The sequence below is a fragment of the Mesoplodon bidens genome (genome assembly GCF_964165515.1).
Source record: "Mesoplodon bidens genome assembly, chromosome: 4".
NCBI classification, from domain to species: domain Eukaryota; kingdom Metazoa; phylum Chordata; class Mammalia; order Artiodactyla; family Ziphiidae; genus Mesoplodon; species Mesoplodon bidens.
This window is the reverse complement of record NC_138160.1, coordinates 129212260-129233684: the sequence shown is the minus strand read 5'-3', so window position 1 is coordinate 129233684 and position 21425 is coordinate 129212260. Positions and strand designations below refer to the sequence as shown.

Sequence of the window (21425 nt, the reverse complement as noted above, 5' to 3'; positions counted from 1 at the left end):
CCTGATACTTAATAACATCTTACTAGTTATGTAATTTTCACATGTGTATTAGAAAAGGAGGATAATAAATCCATCAAAGGTATACTACTGCTTAGGGAAAGGTAAAAGTGGATATTTCAGCAACAAAAGTTAGACAATTTAAAGAAAACAAGTATAGGTGGTGTATGAACTCATTCATTCAACTGATATTTATTGCACACCAACTAAGGGCCAGGCACTGTTCATAGCCATGAAGAGAAACAGATAAAGCCCTGCTTGCATTCTAGCACGGGAGCCAAATAATAAATAAGACTATTTCTATAATCTTATTATATTATCTTATTATATTATATATCTATAATCTTATTCTATTACTTCTATAATAAATTCTATAGAATTTACCATCTGACTTACAACTAAGTCAGATGGTAAATTCTATAGAGAAAAATAAAGCAGGGGTGTGAGATACACAGACTGCCCAGGGTGGGGAGTGGTGTGCAAAGGTGAATAAGGTAATCAAAGGAGGCATCACTGAGAAGTCACATCAGAGTGAAGAAGTGGAGAAGGTGAGGGAGTGAGGCTTGTGCAGTTCTAGGGGAAGAAAGACGAGGCAGAGGGAACAGCTAGTGCTAAGGTCCCTAGGCAGGCTCGCACCTGGCAGGTTGAGGATGGTGCACGTAATGTGGAGGTGGGACATGAATAAGGAAACCAGGTTCTCTAGTGGTCTTTCTAGTGGCCTGCAGGGTCTCAGGGGTCCCCTGCATTGCAACCATTTGTGCTTGTGTGCACATGCACACACATACCCTGCAACACACACATTCTGGACAGCTCCCTCATGCTGGTGAGAGCCTAGCCAGCAATAGTATATCTTCCTCTGCACACACACCCACACACAAAGGTGCTCTTTGCGTGTGCACCCACAGAGGGGGAAGAACCTGCACACCAGTGTGTGCACACATAGCACCCGTCGGTATGCATGTGGAGACACACAGGTACTCAGGTGGCAGACTGACACAGATGCACGTGCAGCAGGTACACACCTTATGGACGGACATATGTGTCTCCCTCCTGCCAGCCTGCCCTGTCTCTGAGTTACCAGACCACCCTTGCCTGGAGGGCAAGTGTCCCGATGGCGTGGTTTCAAATTCACTTCTCCACATCTCTGCACCTCAGTCATGGTTTCCCATTTCCAGGGCTACATTAAAACCGGCCACCTGATGCTCAAATGTCCCAAGGGATCATGTTGCTGTGGAGAATGTCCCCTTTTCTACCCCTACTGCAGTTAAATAGAAAAGCCACGTAAAATGCCTAGCACAGCACTGTAAGCAGGATCAGCCACTACTGGCATCATCGCTCATCACAGTCATCCCTGGCTTCATGCCTTTAGGGTGCTCAGGGGGCAGCTGATGAGTAGAAGGAAAAGGCCAGACTGGGAGCTTCAGGCCTGGGTTTTAGTCGCAACCTGGTCTCCAACACATTGCGAGGCCTCAGGCAAGTCCTGTCCCCTCTCTGGCCCAGATCGGAAACCTGTGGGTGCGGCAGAATTTCTCGGGGAGTGTGTCCAACATGCCAGATTCCTGGGCTCCTCCCTAGACCCAGGACCACAGAATATGCACATTAACAGTCTCCCTGAGGGGTTCTGAAGCACAGCTAGGTTGGGGACCCAGTGGGCTTTAGAGCTCATGATTTTATAAATGTGTTTAAAAGTAAATGAACATATAGGGAAATGCTTGGAACATAGTCTGGCAAATAGACCCACGTCAACAAAAAATAAGCTTGAGAAAATATATTTACATAAGGAATTATATGTAGTACTCATACACCATCCTTGAACACGCACACACTTATAGTTTTCCTAGCAGCTTCACATCCGTCAGAGAAAGAAGTAGAGAAGGGATTGTGATGCTATTTTAAAGACTAGAAAACTGAGGCAGAGAGAGGTCAGGGGGCCTGGCCAGAATCTCACAGAACACAGGTCTTTGGCTCCCAGCCAGAGTCCTTGGCTCAGCTTCTTGAGATGTGCCACCTCGGGGCCTTGTCACCTCATCCCATAACGTTTTATCCACCCAGCCCACAGTGGGCATTGTGTACACAGCAAACATAGTCCTTCCACTCCAGGTGCACTGACTTCTCCAGTCACTTGGGGTTCACTGACAATGGGACAACCTCAGCCAGTTAATTTCCTTCCAGCTGAAACGCCCTTCTCACTGGATAGGGCAGGGGGTTCCCAAAGCCCTAATGCTCCGTGCTACCATTTGATCTGGAATGGTGTTTCTGTTCCAGCCAACCTGAGTCCAGACCTCACCTGAGCAGATCTCTACCTTGTATATGCTAGGCCTCAGTTTCCTCCTCTGCGAAGGGGTCTCCTAATTCCTATCCTTCAGGGTGATTGTGAGGATAAGGTCTTCTGTGCGAAGTACCCAGCATCTCGCCTGGCACACACGCTTCTGCAATGCTGGAGCACCACTAACTTGCAGGCTAAAGTGTGAGCTCCTGGAAGACAGGAACCCACACAGCGGTCATCAGGGCACCCACACCTACCACGTGTCGTATGCTTGATTAATATGCACTCGAATGGATGAGAAATGAGATATCATCTCGAACTTCTTCCTGATCCCAGCTCATCATTGTCTTTCCTGACCCATTTCCCAGCGTGGGGGCTGGATGCACAGAGCAGAGATGCTCGGGGCCAGAGGGATGGGTCACGGGTCCTGGGAAGACACTGATGAAGGCCGCTGGGGAGGGCCGTGCTCTGGGAGACCTGAGTGCAATCCTGTTGACTCAGAGGCATAAATAATGCACTAGCACATTCTCTGCTCGCCGTCCTGTCATGCTAAGAATAGCACCGGCTACCCTTTCAGGGATTTCTCAGGGAAGAGAGGAGGGCACCGAGATGGGGACAAGCAAGAAAAGGCATCGCTAGACTGTGGACCATCAAGCGCCCTTTCTTCAAGCCCACCTTTCCAAACCCATCAAACTGAGGACCCTGGAGGTCTGAGCTGAAAGGGCTCCTGGGGGCACCTGGTCAGGAGAGGCCTGAGGAGATGGGGCACCACCCATCCTCGCCCACTGGGACTGTTTCTTTTCCTCCTTCCTTCTGATGACCATCCCAACAAAGCCCATGCCCCTAGCCCATACCCCACGATCACCACCCCCAATCATGTGATGAACAGAGTGGGTGGTTCCCTTCTTAATGTGTTTTCATCTGTAAGACTTTGGAGAGAGGAGAAGATTCTATAGCTTTTAATTTAACAATTTTTTTTAAGTTTAAAAATGACTGACTTAGTGCCTCTCTTACTTTAATGTACATAGTAATTACTCAGGGTTGTTGTTAAATTGCAGATTCTGATTCAGGAGGTCTGGGGTGTGGCCTCAGAGTCTGCATTTCTAAGAAGCTTCTGGGTGAGGCTGATATTGCATACATGATTGCCATACAATGAGTACAGAAAAACTAGAGTATTTCCCTATAAACTAGATGGAGAAACCGAGGCCCAGAAAGGAAAAGGGATGTGCCCAAAAGCATACAGCAGAGCTAGGCTCAGAACACAGGCCTCCTGAATCCTCCTAGGGCTTGGTCCTAGAGGCTTTGGGGTTGAATGGAGGTGCCTGGAGTGGGACAGGGGACAGACAGCAGTTTCAGGCAGCAGGAGTTGGCCCGAGGGGCAGGCCTTCATTCAGCCAAAAGCTGAACCTCCTGGGGTCCACAGGCTCCCACAAGGCATAAAAGGAAGTAAGAATCCACCTGAACAGAGGCACTCAGCTGAAGTCACTGCAGCCTCCCGCTCAAGATCATGCCCTCATCAGCTTGCATTTGAGGCCTGAGGGGCTGGTATCCTCCTGGAAGGCAGGATGAAACAGGGGGCTATTAAAGTGCAAACAAGATCCAGGCAGAGGAAGATGAGGTCTGAGCACTCTGCATTCAGTCATACTGAGAAGTGGCTGGGGGAGTGCGTGGGGGGCGCCCACTGCACTATCAGGATGGGCATCGGAAGGAAAGCAGAAAAGAAAGGAGGCAAGATCAGCCTCTAAGACCAACACTAGGAACAGCTCCTCCTTCCTAGGCTTGGCCTCAAACCCCTTTGCAGGCTCCAGGCCCTGCATGACTAGCCCCACTGCCCCTCCATGCCATGTTGCAGCTCCCCTCACGGTGTTTGCCCTCCCTACACGCCAGCCACGCTGGCCTTCCTTCGAGTGCTCAGACAGGAACCAAGCACTTCGCACCTCAGGGCCTTTGCACTGGCTGCTGCTTTTGCCTAGAACCCTTTCCTCCCATACCCCTCAGTTGTCCCTTTCTGGCCATACTTCTCATCCTTCAGGTATGTTTACAGGTCTCAGGGAGGCTGCGCCTATCCTGAGAGGTCACATTCCTCTGCCATAGCACCCTCTACCTCTCCTCCAAACTCTCATGAGATTTGTAATTCCATCATCATTTATTTTAGTGTCAGTCTGCCCTGCCCCATGGTAAGGAGGCCCCGCAGGGCAGGGACCTTGGCTATCATTTCTCTGCTATGTTCCTGCCCCCGTGCCTAGGCCATAGCTGGGCTCAGTAAACATTTCCTGACTGAATGAGGGAATAAATGAATAAAAACGGTGCTGACATCTACCTCCATGGTTCCCAGTGACCTCGCTCACCCTAGAGAAGTTGTAAAGGACCAGGACTTGCAAGATTATGTGGGTCTAACCCTCTGCTCTGCTACGCTCCAGCTGAGTGGACTTCACAGGTCATATATCACCTCGCTGAATGGCGAGCGCTGTTTGTCGGGTCTAAATGAGAGGTAGAATCTGGGAAAGGCTCTGAAAGCTAGAAAGAGCTTTAACTGGTAGCTCTACTCATCCGTGTTTGAGGCCCAGAGAGGGAAAGGGCCTCATTCAAGGCCACACAGCCAGCGTGTGGTGACGCCAGACCCCCCGTGGCACAGCTTAAAGCCAACAGGCCCACCCAGGCTCAGTGAGGGCACCATCTGGCTGGAGGCGGGGCAGGGGTGGAGGAGGAGAGGAGAGGAGGTGGCTGGGAGCATCCAGCCTCAGGCCCAGAGCCAGGGTTGGGGTGGGCGGGGCCCCCAGCAGGAGCCCTGAGTGGGGCCTGGCAGCTGGGCATAGGGGAGCCAACTGGCTCAAGCTGGGTGGTGGCAGGCCTGTTCCGCATGCGCGTGACCGTCTATTTTTTAATCAGCACCTCCCCATCCCCCAACTTCATGTGCCCTCCTAAAGGGTACATATTAGGAATCATGTCCTGGCTGAGACCAGGGGCCACCTTGGAGATTGGTGGGAGGGTCCCCAAGTCCCATATCTTCACGAAGCCCACAAGTCCTAAGCAGCCCAGAAGGCAGTACCGGAGACTCAGGGAGCCTGTGTGGGCTTGGGCCTGTCCCTGGACTCTCTGACCTCAGTTTACCCTGTCTGTACAGTGAAGAGAGTCATGCCAGACTCCATGGCAGTTTATTACAGCTCAGGCTCTTGGGACCCACTCAAGCTTCACGACACTAATGACGCTCACTTGTCAGGCCCTGGCAGAGCCTCCTTTGCCCACAGCATTCCCAGGGCACACATGATCCTCCCTGACCTACTCCCAGGGGATGAGGGGAGAAGATAAGAGGCTGAGCTGGCTCAAGGGTCAACCTCAGAACCCCAGACCCCAGACCCAGTGAGGCTCCCCCTTCCAGCACCTGAGGGGCAGAGATGATGAGGATCAAAAGGGAAAGAGGTGTGTTATTAAGCACGTGGCTTGGCCCCTCTGAGCCTCTGGCACTCCGCCTAAGGCAGGAGAGACCATGTTGTGCAGGAGTTAAGCACATGGGCTTTGAGGCCAGACTGCCTAGGTTTGAACCTGGCCAGTTACCAGCTGTGTGATCTTGGGAAGCTCACTTAACCTCTCTGTGCCTCAGTTTCCCATTTGTAAAATGTTGATAATAACAGGACTTACTTCATAGAGTTGGTGACATGTAAAGAACTTAAAACACCCTGGCACATAGTAAGTTACCATAAATGTTAACTATTTATCAAGAACTTTGGCTTTTACCTATCGAACACTCTTCTTCGTCTCCGAAAGATTTTATCCCAGAGGATTACATGCAAGGGTCTCACGTCAGCCCACTCTCCGTCTCTGAGGCTCATCCAGCCTGCCCCTTCCTGAGCCACCCTGCTGACCACCCTTCCTGCCAGCCCAGTGGCTTTCGCGTCTGTCGAGCTCCTTCACACTCACGATCCCCTTATATCCTCCTTAGTCCATTTCATAGTAGCTCAGAACCAAAGCCTGAGCCCCAGAGGAAGCCAATGATTTGTCCAAGACCACCAGCTTGTTGGCTAAGGCTGGAGGTTCAAGTATCCATTCCTGAAGCTCGATCCAGGTCCTTTTCCACCATACTGTGCCCATCCTCCCACTATCAAACCTGTTCCTGGCTAAACGTCAAAAAGTAACATATACTGAGATATGAGTCTTCAGCGAGTGTCCCTCTTCTCCAGGGCTTGCTATTTTAACAGAGATCAAAACATTATAATACGATTTAATAGGTAATAGTTATTTTGATCATCTCATTTAATTTTCAGAACAACAGAACAACGTAGGGTCTGTTATTGTTTCTATTTTATAGATGAGGAAACAAAAGCCTAGAGAGGTTATATAACACACTCACGATCTCCCAGCAAGCTGGGGAGAGAATCCAGGGGTCCAACCACAGGATCTGTGTATTAGGCACGCAGGAAACAGCTAGCACAGGAGTAGACCGAATTTTGCTTCACCTGCAGCAGCCCTGGGAGGCTATGGACAGGGAAGGGTAGGGTAGGGTAGGGTCAACACAGCACTATACTATACTGCCTCACTGAGTGGAAAAGATGAAGCTAGGATGATGGAATTTCAGGCAGCGGCCAGTTGGTAAAGATTTCATTTCGGAGAGAGAGGGCTTTTGTGAGCCTCTGGAATTACAGGGCCTGGAGGCTGTCCCCACATTGACTTCTCCTCTGGCCACACTGGATAGCGATTGAGCCACAGTGTCCAGGGACAGTTCACAAAGGACTCTGAGCTCACACACACACACAGGCCTGGTAGAGCCCAGCTGCCCCTGTGACCAGATCACAGGCCTGGGTCCTTTGGGTGGACAGCCTGAAGCCCTGAGGGATGAAGGCATTTTCATAACCTATAGCCAATGCTCACCCCACTCCCTGCCCCCAGCTCTTAGTTTAGACCCTTCACCAGCCTCTGAAACATGCTTTCTCCCAACCAAATCCCTCCCATTCTTCTAGACCCAAGTTCTGGACGTGCCAACTCCACAAAGGCAGCCATGACCACACCTTCAAATAACATTCAGGGTGCTGATCCAATGTCACCTCCAGAGAGAGGCCTTCCCTAACCACCAAGACAAAGAACCCCTCTAAGTGCTCTTCATCTTAGCAACGTGGCTTTTTGTTTGTTTGTTTTTCATGCTACTTTTATCTATCTGAAACTATCTTGCTGATTTCTTTGCTTCCCTTTTTCTTGTCTATTTCCCCAATTAAAAAGCAATCTTGAGGGCAGGGACGAGTCTATCTTGTTCACTATTGTAACCCCAGTGCCTAAGGATCCACGCACCCCATTGCTAGACAGGGACACTGAGGTCCCTAGAGGGCAAGGGATTCACCCAAGGTCATACAGCAAGCAAGTGGCAGAGGTCGGCCTAGCACCTGCAACTCTGCACTACGGCCCAGGGCACTTGGCTTGTCCCCATCCCCACCCAGGTTGACCCTCTGTTGGCCTATCTTGTCCCCGTCTTCACACTACAGTGGGGCCAGAGCCTGCCAGTCCTTGACAACAGTGTCCCTCTACTGCCCCAGGGGCCTTCAGTGCCCCAATCTGGGCAGCCCAGCCTGCTTCCCCCTCTGTCCCTCCCTTCCTGGCATCAGCATCTCCGATGAGCTCATGTCTGGAAGCCTGGGAGCTGCCCTGAAGGAAAAGGTGCCTCCCAGTTCAGGCCCCTAGGCCTGGAGGTGTGTTCAGCCTTGTGGGATAGCAGCCCTGGCCAGTGGAGAAAGTGTGATGACCCCTGCCCAGCCCAGCGCCGTGCAGTGGGCTCAGGGAGACACGTGTCATCCAGGGAGATAGAGCACGACTAGGGGTAGAGAGGAGACGGAGAAAAGGCTCCTCCTGTGCTTCTCCCATCTCTCCAGGTGCTCCTCTGCCACACTGGCCCCTCCTGCTTGTCAAGGAGCTGCTCTGTCCCAAGGAAAGGGGGCTCTGCTGCCTTCTCCTCACAGAACTACCCTGAGCAAATCTCTTCCCCTCCCCGGCCTCAGTCTCCCCAACTCTTAAATGGGGAGATTAGATAAAATGCTGACTGCAGAGGCTAGGGATCAGTCGGGAACCAGGCCCTGAATGCCACAGGATTTTTTTCTTTTTGCTTTATAATTATTTTTTTACCTTAGGGGAAAGGCAACAGATAACAAGGGAGGGAAGGAGTTAAAAGGCCTTATTTTAATAATGTACATGCTGATTCCAACCACAGTTTAATTTAGGTGCCAGTCTGGGGGCGGGGAGGTGGGGGAGCCGTTTCAAGGCCTGCAAAGTGGCGATGGGTAGCCAAGATGGCATAGCAGCAAACAGTTTGCTTTTGGGAAGTTCTCTGAATCTCAAACCAGAATGATCCTAGTCCATTCCCCTCGTTGTACAGATAGGAGAGAGAGGAAGAGGAACCAACCCAAGATCCCACAGGGAGACAGAGGCAGGTGTTCCCCCACCTCCCAAGCAAACAAAGTATTTTCGCCTCCCTTGAGGTCCCATTCCACTGCCTGAGATAACACAGCAAAGCACTGGGAGGAGGAGGAGGTCATCAGTTTGTTTGTGGTGCTGTCCCCCAACACAGGGTGGGGGCCAGGCCTGGGGGTGGTGACAGTCAGGCTGGCACCAGCAAGGCTTCCAGCCCCCTACCCCAGCATACCCTAGTCCCTCTGATCAGCAACCTATCTCATCCTAATCATGCAACATGACAGGGCTGGGGCAACCTCCGACTGCCGCTACAGCCACTACCAGTGCTGCTATCTCCAACGCAGTTAGCCCCTCAGGGGCCACCCGCCCACCCTCTCACTGGGAGCCAGAGAGGGCAGGAGGCTTGCCCCAAGATCACAGAGCAAGGTGGTTTACTCCAGTGCCACCTGCCACTCAGGGTAGGACGGGGACGGGGGCGCATGCTGCTTCCCAACTGGCTCTTGTCTCTGTGAACAAACCAGGCATGGAACACGGGAGGTCCTGTCCCCATCCAGAGTTAGCCTATAACTTGGGGTGGAGGTAGGGAGGAGGGAGACCTTTTCTCCCGAGTTCTCAGAAAGGTCCTGTCCGGGCTCTGGATGGAGCCCCCTGATTCCACGGTGTAGTGGTTAGATAGGAGCCCCGCCCTTCACCTCTAGGGCCTCCGCGCTCACCTTGGCAGACTGGGCAAACTGTGAGAATGCGGTGTAGAGCCCTTAGGACAGTTCCCCCTCTCCCCCATAGGCACTCAGGAAAGGCCTCGATTTCCCCAGGTGGGGCTCGCGCCGGTGTTCCCCGCGGTCTGCGGGTTCCGCGTCCTGCGTGCCTCGCCCGCACAGCCGGACCCGGGCGCCCCGCCCGCGGGAAGGGGTGAGGGCCCGGGCCCAGCACACGCCGTTCCCGCTGCCCCACAGGCGCCCATGTTGGTCAACCCCCGGCAGAACCCAACCCGCCACTTCCCGGAGTCAAGCCGTTCCCCCGTTCCCCCCTTCCCCAGAGCGGGCCGGGGGGCGCAGACCTCCGGCTGTCGCCCACCCGCCAGCCCGCGGCTGCCCCGGCCGCGATCTGCTTGCGGGCTGGGGCTCGAGGGCTGGAGCTCCCACGCAGTCCGGCTTCGGGGCGTGCTGCTGAGCTGCCGCGGAGCTTCGAGATTTCCCCAGGTCCCCGCCTCCACCCCACCGTACAGGTAGGGAAACTGAGGCCCAGAGTGTAGCAGCGACTCGGCCAAGGTCACCCTGCGTGTGGGGACTGGAGCCCAGGCGTGCCACCTCCACATGGTTGGCGCCTAGACCGGCACAGGTGGGAAGGGGCGAGGCTCGCTCGGCACCGGCACCCCTGCCCGGCCGGTGCCCCTCACTCACCTCCAGCCTCCGCGCGCGGTCCCTGAGCTCACCGGCGCCGCCACCTCCGCGCACCTGGCCACGTCCGTCAGAGCGCCCCGCCCCGATCGAGACCCCCGCCGACCCCCCGCCCCCCCGCGCCGGGCGCCCCCTCCGAACCTCCGCCACAGCCCACTCCACCGCCTAGCAGGCTGCTCCGGGACCGGGAGCCGGGAGGGCTGGGCGGGCTGGCGAGCCACGCTCCTGCCTCCCGCTCCCCGGGGCCCTAGCGCCGCCCTTCCCTCCCGCCCCGCCCAGCCCTCGGAGGTGCGACTCCCTCCGCCACGGGCTAGGCCTCCCGTCTCCCCTCGGGTCCCCTCTCTCTCCCTCTTTCCTCTCCCTGGCCTCACTCTCTGCTGCCGGATTGTCTGTCTCTCTGTTTCCTCCCCAATTTTTGTGTCTCTCGATGGGTCCCTGAATCCTTCTGCTTTCTATTTCACTCAGTTTCTTCATGTCGCTCCCATCTATTTCATGCCCCCCTCTTTCCTCTATCCTTCCCACTAACCCCATTTTAAGTCTGTCTTTGTGAGTCCCCATAACTGACACCACCTCCCATCTCCCCAGCCCATTTCCTTTCAGACCCAGATGCAGTACCCTCATAGGCCCGTCCTCTCCCTTCTCAGCCCCAGTAACTAGAATAACTGTCTAGGACTTAGGCAGGTAGGACTGCCTAAGTAGGCCTTGGCAAATGGAGGTTGAGGAAGGTTGTCACCTCCCAGGCAGTCTGGGGCTATCCACTGTCTTAACTAGTGGGCCAGCAACAACAAGGGCAGTGCCTTTCAGAGCCCCATGGCAAGGGTCATTGTGCATCAGAATCTACTGGGGATGCTGTGAAAAGTCAAGATTTCCACAATCAGGTGCCCCCTCCCAGTGGTGGAGGGGCTAGCAATGGGCTTGGAAACTGGGCTGATAAGAAGCACCTTTCATGCCCCCAACAATTCTGAAACAAAGCACGTGGAAAAACGTTGTCCTGGGTTTTCACCGAAGTTTCCCTGGGTTCCAAGTACCCCACCCCTTTAACCAGGGTGGTTCCACTTTTGTGTCCTTTATATCAAGGTTCTGTGTTTAGATTTCTGCTAGAGGAAGTTGGAAATGTGCTGATGTAAGTCTACTCACCCAAGGTTCTGTGAAATGCAGAGGTGCAAGTGGCCTGGTTTTGAGACGTCCCCTGTCCCCAGTGGGTGGGCTTAGAGTGCATGGGGTCAGGTGACAGAAGGGACAAACCCTCCCTGGCTGTTGACCCTCTGCTTGGTTTCATGGCTTCAGAGAATCCCTCTGACCCGGTGGCTGCTCTTGTGCTGGGGCTACCCCAGGTGACAGTGGGGGGATGGAGGTGGGCACTGAAGGGGTCCTGGGGATTGGCATCAGGCAGGGTATTGCCTGCTCTGTGAGTGCACGTGCTATAGCCCAGCCTGTGAGAAACCAGGAAACAAACCGTGTGGGAGAGAGAAAGAGAGAGAGAGAGGGAGGGAGGCTAGGATTACTGTGTGGGTGGGTATGAAAGTGAAAGAGATGGGGGAAAGGAAGGACAGAAAGTGGTTCGGTCTGTATGTGGGTATGTGACAGTGGGTGTGCAGAGTGGATACGCCTGTCGGAGAGAGTGTGTGCATGCAAGAGAGACTGCACAGTGTAGGTGTGTGAGCAAAAGAAAATGGAGAAAGGAACATAATTTTAACCTGTATCTAAGGGAAGGAATATGTGTGCTTGTATGTTTTCAGGTGGGACTGCTATGTATGCAAATCTGACACGTGCGTCCACATGTGAAAGTTAAGCATGCGTGGGTGAGGGGGGGGCGTCTGTGGGAGGGTGTGTGCCAATGTCTACCCCATGCATGGGTGTGTTGGTGTCTGAGAACATGCATGTGTGTGCATGTGTGTGCAGTTGTGAATATATACACATGAGCATTTGCATAAGAACATGGTGTGTAGACATCACTGTACATACACATGTGTTTGTAGGGAGTGTGGGCGAGTATGTGTGGGTACATGTGTGAGGTCTATGAGAACCTGTGAGCCCTGCTCCTACACCATCACCCTTATTAGAGTCACCGTGGTTGGGGAGGGGAGGGAGAGTGGGCAGCACCTTGCCTCTCTGTCTGCCCTCTTTTCCATGGGCCTGAAGAACAGGGGCCTTGTCCTTGGCCCAGGGATCAGCTCTCATCATGGGCGCTGACTCCTCTGCCTCAACAAGATAGACATGGCCAGGGGCAGGGCTCCTCTGACAACCCAGATCCACACCCCCCATCTCCACCCCAAAGGCTTGGAACAGTGTCCACTGGAGTTGGAAAGGTCTCCAAATTCTCCAGATAACCTGGACCTCCAGAATAATGGCCTGGTGAGGAGGGAAGGTGGGAATCCCAAAGCCAGGGGCAGAGGAGGGGCTGGATTGGCAGTGGATCCCAGGTCTCCCTGAGTGTCTCCAAGGAGGAAGGGGTATGGCTTGTCCACCATCCCTCAGAGTCTGAACAACCTTTCCCCAGCCCCAGGTGGGTGGAAGAACACTGCCTGCTGCCTTGTCTCCATGGAGACGAGGCAGCACAGAGGGTGGCTGAAAGCATGGGCCAGACCTCCCAGGGTTCAAATCTCAGCTCCTCCACCCGCTGGCCTGATACTTTAACAAGTCACCTAAACTTGTTATGCCTTAGTTTCCTCATCTGTCAAACAGATAAGAAAGTTATGAACTTCAGAGGGTTGTTTAGAGGATGAAAAGAAATAACCCATGCAAAGCATTTAACACAGGGCCTGACAGCTGAATTGAGGGGCAGAAACCCTGGGTTCCAGCTATAGCTTTGCCACCAGCTTACTGTGTGACCTTGGACAATTCACTTGCCATCTCTGGACTTAGGAATCTCCACAAGATTATCTATAGAATAATCTCAATAAGCCCTGCCAGTTATGACCAGCTGAGACTTTGTGGGAAGTACAGCGTGGGTCTCTCTTGGTGAGCTATGGACTAACCAGCGCTGATGAGGGGCCCTATGGGACACTTTCCTTCCCACGTATCTTCTCTCAAGTTGGCAGCAGCTGATGGCAGGAAACTTGAGCTGCAGGCTGCTGCCCACCTCATCTCTTTGCATCCCCTGACCCTCCAGCCTGCCAAGGACCCCATTCTGCTCTGCTCAGCTTGTACTCAGGCCTTAGCAAAATGTCCCTGGAACCCACCCACCCCAAGTGGTGGATACCCAAGGCAGAAGATGCCGTGACCCATAGTTAAAACTGTCAGGGAGCACTCAAGAGAGGCAGGTATAATTGCGGAAGGATGGGTGTAACTGTCTGAAGATGCTTATAATCCTTTGGCAGTAATGGGAGGAAGTTTTAAAAGGACGCCCTAATCCGCTAATAACCTGGCAGCCACAGGCCTCTTCCCTCCAGATCTCTGCATAGAGAGAAGGGACTCTGGCCACTCCCTTTCTCAAGGGAGCAGAAAGGCCAGTGTAGGCTCTGACCCAAGACCACCCGGGTTTCTACTCTCTCCCAAGACCCAGCTTCCTTTCTGCCTCCACTTCTGAGAAGTCTCCCCTCCCCACTCCATCCTCCTGAGGTTACTCCTACCTCTTCCCTCCCTAGAACTGTTCAGGACAGAACTAGATAACCATCTGGCTAGATGTTAAAGAGAGGAATGAACCAGACTGTGAGCAAGAAGAACAAGACCATAGTCTCAGCTGCAGCACTGACTGTGACCTTGGGCAAGGGACATAAGTTTCTGAACCTCAGTTGCCTCACCTGTACAATGGGGAGAATAATAGCTGCCTTGAAAGGCTAGAGTAAGATCAACAAGAATGAGATACCATGAAATGGGCCAGCTGTGTGTGAGAAGCCAACAGGAGTCAGTACTGGTAGTTTCTCCATATATGGTCTCTTCCCCTCAAGGGTGTCAGCAGACAACTCTCACCCATGTAGATCCAGAGCACAGTGGTAGCCAAGAGCAAAGCCCCACATTCAAAACACTGTGATTGAATCATGGCTTTGCAGCTTGCTAGCCATGAGTCTTGGACAAGTCACTTATATTCTCTGAGCCTCAGTCTTCTCTTCTGTATAATGGAGATAGTAACAGTATGTCCCTTATGGGGATTGTTATGTGATTAAATGAAGTGATATGTGCAAAGCTCTTAGCACAGTGGACTTGGCACATGAGGGCTCAACAAATAATAGCTCTTGTATTGTTGCACTGACGATGATCATTTTAGTTGTTATCAACATCCCTTACATGCTTATCTAGATTACCCTGTAACCTCCCCATAGCTCTATGAGGTAGATAGGGATCATATTTTTATTTTATTTTCACAGATGAAGAAACTGGGAAGGGATTCTGGGGGGCTTGGCTAGTTGCATCAGGTCCAGAACCAGCACCCATGTCTCCTGACCCCCAGCCATGGTCTGTGAGAGGGAAGGGAGCAGGTCCTGAGGCTTCTGGCTCTAGGGGACCTGGATTTGCGTCGACTCTGGTGTGGAGGCCTGTCTCCAAGTTCAAGGCTGCTGGATCCTCCTGGGATCCTCCTCCTCCCTACCCCAAATGCACTGAAGGCCCCTCCTTGTTCCTGCCTGGCTCCCTATGTGACCCAAGCCTGGGGGCCATGGGGGTGGGGAATGGTGCCCGTGGGGGGTGGTCAGAGCCTGGAGAGAATTATTTCAGAGAAGGGAGTGGGTGGGAGGCTGGTGAGACGCCAGGCTGGGTGTCGGCGACGCCTGCACAGAAATGAAGTGCTCCTTCAGTTTCCTGACGCACAAGCCCTCCCAGGCCTGTGTCCCCCGCACGCCCTGCGCCCCCGGGATCTGCTGGCAGTGGCTCCTGCCTGAGCGAGCATGGCCCGGCTTATGTCCTCCCCATCTGGACCCACTTCAGCGTTGCCACGGACCCAGCGGTGGAGGTGATTCAGTGTGGGTTTCCCTGTCCCGCCCTGCTCTGCCGACTCTTGCCGCCTGTGGGAAATTGATCTTCCTTCCTTCCTTCCTTCCTTCTGTGCCATGCACACCGAGCTCTCCACTACACAATGTCATTGAGTCATCACTGCAGCCCAGGTGACGTGCCTCTGTCGCCTCTAACAGATGGGAAACCGAGGCCTGGATGAGGAATGTGGGCTCGGCTCATCCACCGACAGGCCGAGTGACCTGGAGCAGTCTCTTCCTCACTCTGGGCCTCAGTTTTCCCACGAGTAAAATTAGGAGGTCGGTTTAGATCAAAGGCTCAGTCTGTACCTCAAAAGCACCATGAGGGCAGGGACCACATCTGTTTCGCCCCGTGCTGCATCCCCAGCACCCGCAAGTAGTTGGCACTTAGTATGTTCAGCAAGGTGGTCCTGCCCCATCAGTTGCTCAGACTCTAAGGTCATTTGTTACCACGAATGATGAAAGGGCAGACAAGAGTGAGCTATGGGCTTTTTTTAGCCAAGCATGATAACGTGGCTTTCTCTCGCTGCCTTTTCACGTGCCCTCTTTGGCAGAGAAAAGAGTGGACTTAGATGTGGTACAGCTGGAATGACACGGATGGCACAGCCTCCCCTGTCTCTCCACAGCTGTTAATCTGGGCAGGCCCGTGGGACTCTGATGGTCTCTTGTGTACCATGGGAAAATATGGTCAGGAGTGCCTGTGTTAAGGACCTTTGGCGTCCCCCATGACTCTGGCAGTCCAGGGGAAAAGGGCCATGAGCTTACCTGGTTTCTGGGCAACGCTGGGACCAGGACTGGGGCTGAGGCTGGCTGTCATCACCTGCTGGGCCTTCACCGTGTCCCAGTCCTGGCTGGCTCTGTTGTCATGCTGGGAACCCCTTCGTGCCTCCCTGGAGCAGCTGGGTGACTGGATGCCCCGGGCTCTGGGAAGCTGTGGTGCCCCTTGGGTGGCTCTGCAGGCGTTGTCCTCACTCCTTCTGGCCACTTCGTTTTCCTCCAAGTCCGTGAGCCCCGCCTCTCCCTGTAGGCCCTCCTCGCCGCCGCTATCCTCGGCCTCCAAGGCCAGACACCTGTAGCTCCCGTCAGGAAGCCCAAATGTGCAGGGCGAGGACTTGCCTTCGCTGGGCCCCAGGGGCGGGGGTGGGAGGTGAGGGCCCAGCATGGTGCTGCCTCTCCTCAGGGACACAGAGAAGCTGGTGCCTGGGCTGAGGCCAGGACTGGAGGCTCCCGAATAAGCCCTGGTCTCTGCTCTCCTCGGGGCCTTCTCTGGCTCTCTGCAGCCCTGCCTTCCTCAGCCAACTCACAGAGCTGGAATGGGGTCCAACTGTTAGACTTCCTGGACTGGGTGGGTGGTGGACCACCAAGCCCTCCTCCTTAACCCGTTTCTCGTCTGTGAGGCCTCCCCTTCAAGATGATCTATCTGCAGAGGGAGAAAAGAAACAGTGCATGAGACGGTTCTCTGTGTGTTCCAGGCTGAGTCTCTGAGTCCACTTTAGGGGAACCCTGAGAACTGAACTGACTGGGGTTTGGGGTACGGGTCTCATGTGTCCATAGGAAAGTCCCAAGCTTCAGTCATTCGACATCCCAAATTTTTGCCCCAATTTTTGCCATATCCTTATGCCACTTACACTTTATTTGCTTAATATCTTTCCGTAAATCAACTTTAAATAACTTACTTCTATTACTTTAGACTTATCTTAAGCAATAATTTCAGAGAAACCACAAATATGTTGTGCTAAGTCATTTTCTCCCTTAATACACATTAAATAAATACCTAGTCATTTAGAAATATTTATCTGGGCACCTCCTAGAAAAATTCTCTCATGTGTCACCAAAGGTACATATGCCCCCAGGAATCACAGCAATGGTGGTGCAGAGGGTGCAAGACTGGGGCCAGGACCCCCTGAGGAGGCTGTGCACCAAGGGATGTGGTGCAGTGATATGCTTACATGCCCAGGCTTTGAGCTAGAATCCCACCTCTGCCACCTGTGTGGCAGGCAACAAGTCCCATGACCTTTGTGAACCTCAGCTTCCCCATCTGTAAAATGGGAACTGTAATATTTCCATCATAGTGTTGCAACGAGGATTAAGTGGGAAAATGCATGCAGAGGACTTAGGACAGATTCTGAGACATAACTTAATACATGTTGACTATTCTTTCATTCCACCAAAAACTTTTGAGCTCCTGTTTACATTTTAGACACCATAAAATGTACTAGGGCTACAGTGGGACTAAAGAAGACATGGTACTCTGGCTTGTGAAGCCTTCAAATCTGGTGGGGAGAGCTGTGAATGACAACAGGGACAATAATAATAATAGTATGATTATTTAGAGATGTTAAAAACGATGGCAATCCAGGAGAGAGGGGATGGAGTCTTTCTATAGGGATGCGCGGAGGGGATGGATGGGAGAGAAACTTGGGTGGAAAAATTGGCTGGGCGGGGAGGCAGATGGAGAGTGGGTGTGAAGGAAGAGGGAGGAGGCTAGGATGCAGCCCAGTTCGTCACTCTGGTGACAGCGTGATTTCGTTAATAGAGATCAGAATAAATGGTTAGGAACAGGTGTTCAGGGGAGCAGGGAGATGAGTTTGATTTGGGATTTCCGGGGGAGATGAGCATGGTCAGCTCCCCAGGGAGGCCTGAAGAGCAGGGGAGAGTTCCAGGTTGGAGACAAAGTTTTAAAAATCATTTGTGGAGGCCCCAGGCAGAGGTGAGCAAGATGCCCCAGGATGGGCAGGTAGAGCTTAAGTCAGGGTCAGTGACCAATTGCACTCGGGAGGAAACCTTGAAGTTTATAGATATTGGTTAACAGATCTTGGATTCCACCACTGCTTAGCTGTGTGAACTCTGGAGAATCTGAACTCTCTGAATGTCACTTACCCTGTTATAAAACAGAAAGAGAAGAATCCCCCCACCTCCTACTGGCTGCCCTATGGGCGGTGAGAATTCTGAGAATTGTGAAAGACTGTGGATGTTGGCGACCTCAGGGCCTGGGTTGACCTCTGCTGCTGTGGTACCTGGAGGCCATGCCTCCACCCCCAGGCAGGGTCAGGCATCCCCCACCCCAGTAGGCTCCTATGAGGGAGGTACTGTTATTATCCCATTTCGGAGGTGGGGAAATTGAGGATCAGAGAGGCGAAGTGACTTCTGGCTTAAGTCACACAGCTAGTAAGCGATAAGGCTGGTCTCTGAACCCAGCTCTGGCACCTTGACCATGATGGTAGACACAGAGAAGAGAGGCTCCAGGGCCTCATTCATCTCCAGATTCCTTCTCACTCTCCAGCTGCTGCCAGATTTCTGCCATTAGAGTTTCAAAGAATCTTAGAATCTCACGAAGGGCCAGTAGAATTCTGAAGAGACCTAACTGGCTGTTTGACCTTGGGCAGGGGCCTTCTGCACTCGAGTCGGTTTGCCCAAAGGCACCATGGTGGGCTTGAGCCAGATGATGCTGGAGGGTCCAGCCAGCCCTGGCATTGCAGGATGCCATGATTCTAAGCCTTTGGAGCCCTCCATCGCCACCGCCACCCGCCCCACCATGGAGCCAGATGGCAGGAGGCAGGAGGCAGGAGTGGGTGTGGGGGGCAGGGCTCCCCGGGACGCCCCACAGGGCCTCGCCTCACTCTATGCCTGCTTCTGTTTTGCTGTATTTGACGGTGGCCACGGTTTCCAGGAAAGAAGACAGAGGCGGAAAAGTTAACTTTCCGCCACCCACACAAATATTTTTGGCCAGCGTTGTCTTCGCACTGCCAAGCCGGGAGGGAGGAGTTGGCAGGGGCGCTCCAATTCAAGTCTCCCTCCCAAGGAGGGAAGGCTCCCAGCCCAGCTGGGGGGTCTGGGCAGGCCCCATTGTGGGCCCAAACCCTGGAACACCCACCCTGCTCAGGAGCCCGGGGCAGGGGCAGGGGTGTCAGGACCCGGAGCAGTAATGGCAGCTGCCACTTACTGAGCATCTGCTAGTGCTTGACCAAGGCTTTGACCTAACGCTCCTGTGGGACAGCCTCATGAGTGCTGTCTACAGATGAGGAAACTGAGGCACGGAGAGAGAAATTCTGCATCCAGGGTCACAGGGGGCTGAGTGGTAGAGCTGCTGGGCCCCGTGCTCTTACCCGCACTCTCAATGGCTGCAGACTTGACTCCAGAGAGCCCGCACAGCCCCTGAGGTTGCGTGCTCAGACACAGCACACCTGTCTGTGTGGGCACGGCTCCACCATGGGCAGGAGAGAGCCTGCTCCGGCCTCCGCAGAAACGGGAGGGGGAGCCCTCTAATACCAGCTTCCCCAAATCCACAGCCCTCCTCTGGCCACAGGCCCAAGGTTCCAGGCCATCCAGCCTCAGCTGCTAGGGCTGACAGAGTCCAGCAAACCCACTGTGCTCATCTCAGAGAGGGGAGCTCTGAGCCCAGAACAGGGAAGGGGTCACCCAGGTTGTACAGAAGGTTCAGACACAGGCCTGGCATTAGAGCCCAGGTGTCAAGACACCTGCCTCCAGCCTCTCGCAAAGCCCTGCTCCCTCCTGAGCGGTCAGCCTCCTGTCCTCCCTCCCCTCACCTCCCATGAATCCAAGCAGGGCCCCCAGGACCAGAGGCCTAGCTGGGCATCAGATCTCTACAGCCCCTGTCCGTGCAGCTCTGAGAGTCTGCCGAGATCTCCAAAGGCTCCTTCAGTGGTTGGCTTCTGCCATGAGTGGGCCCAGGGGACGTGGCCTTGGGAGCCTCACGTCCCTATGTGGTGGAGGAAGGGCACTGGCTTTGGAATCAGATCTGGGTTTGAATTCTGACTCCTCTGTTCAGTGGTTGCCCGACTCTGGGCAAGTCTCTCTGTCTTTGTGAGGTTCAGTTTCCCCTTCTGTAAAACAGATTAAAACAGAGCCTACTTCACAGGGTTGTTGAGGGATTAACTGAAAAATACAGGCTCGTTCCTTTACTTGGCAGGGGATGAGGGAGCATGGCTGGGGGCTGCTCACCTATGGGTCTCTGGGGATGCTCGGCTCACAGGCCAGGTGAACATAAAGCACAGTCTGGCCTGCCCTGATTCTTCATCATCTTCAGTGCCCTCAGCCTGCTTTGCAGCTGCAGAGGAAATAAAGGGAGTGAGGAATGCTGAGGATCAGGGCTTAAGTAGACACATTGCAGGGTCAGGCATGGGGTCCTAGTTTTGACTTTCCCCCTGACTTATTGAGTCAGTGCTGGGGAAATCACAGGATCTGATTCTGTAAGGGGGAGACTAGAGTAGGCAGAGAGGGGATAAGCAGCCCAGGAAGCTTAAACCCTTATTCCTCTGAAGGACTCCCTACCTGGCCTCCCTCCCTGCAATCTCTCCCTGTCTCCATCCTCTACAGGATCTGGTCCATTCTTCTAAAGTGTACCTCTGAGTGTGTTGCTCAGCTGCTCAGGAACCCTCTGTGGCTCCCCATCGCTCATGGAATAAAGAAAAGTTGCCAACAAAGGGAAATGCAGATTCAAAGGCAGATCTCATGATTCTTGGCTGAGGGGAAGGAAGGAGGGCTTCCTGGGGATGATGGATGATGTTTCAGTTGAATTTGAAGGATCTGGGCAGGAAGTGTTTGACATCCTGATGAATGGAGGGTACTCCATCCATCAAGGCCCAGTGGAGGCAAAAAGGCAGGACCATTTGAGGATGAATCTGGAGAACCACAAGGGCCTGGATAGGCTGAGGCTAGGGCACGTATGGCAGGGCAGAGGGAGGTGAGGCTGGGAGAGAAGGTGGCCAGATTGTGACAGGCTTCAGCTGCCTGGACTCTCTCCTGCTGGCTTGAGAGGTAATGTAGAGGGTAGCCCTATAGGGCTGCGGGAGCCATGGCAAGGCCCAGCTTTGGGGGTGGAAGTGGAGGCGGCAAGGCCACAGCAGAAGGTGGAGGCTGAAACAAGGGCTGGCGTGCAGACACCTTTGTGAGAGGAGCATTTTGAAGTGATTTCCTCAGCACTGGGCACAGTGCCAGGCACATAATCACAATAACAAGGATGATGGCTGAAGTTTATGAAGTGTTTACTACATCAGGTGATACTCCAGACACTTAGTGTACATTGACTCATGTTATCCTCCTCATCACAACCTTATAAGGAAGATACTATTATTATCCCCATTTTACAGATAAGGAAATTGAAATTATGTGACTTGCCAAGCTCACACAGCTAGTGAATGGCTGAGTCGGGCGTCATATCCTGATAGTCCAGCTCCAAATATCCCTCTTATCCATAGGCTGTACTGCCTTAATAGTTTAAGTAGTTACTAAATGAATGAATGAATGAATGAGGAGGAAGAATGGAAAGATGGGAGGATGGGAGGATGGAAGGGAGAGAGGGGAAGATTATCTGCAATGCTTGGTACACTGCCTGGCACATAGGAGTCACTAAATAAATATTTATCAAGTGGAATAATGGACTTGGAGTAACTGAGGTACTAACTGTATGTAGAGCCTAGGGACAAAATTGGAGTCACTCTGGGGAAA

The 21425-nt window shown here is 53.3% G+C and overlaps 1 protein-coding gene across 4 annotated transcripts in view; it reads right to left on the bottom strand.

The window, feature by feature from the left end:
- SYNPO (synaptopodin) overlaps positions 1 to 21425 on the bottom strand; it is a 54809-nt gene that overhangs the window by 20883 nt on the left and 12501 nt on the right. The window contains exons 2-3 of one of the 4 annotated variants that reach the window (XM_081231869.1): positions 19920 to 20025; positions 15723 to 16377 (exon numbers count right to left, since the gene is read on the bottom strand). In XM_081231869.1, the coding sequence (XP_081087995.1) occupies positions 15723 to 16119 (397 nt within the window). In that variant the 5' untranslated portion in view covers positions 16120 to 16377; positions 19920 to 20025. Of the gene's footprint in view, positions 1 to 10191; positions 10248 to 15722; positions 16378 to 19919; positions 20026 to 21425 lie in introns of those variants that run through there. The other 3 variants (XM_081231870.1, XM_081231868.1, XM_081231874.1) reach the window with 3 other exon arrangements.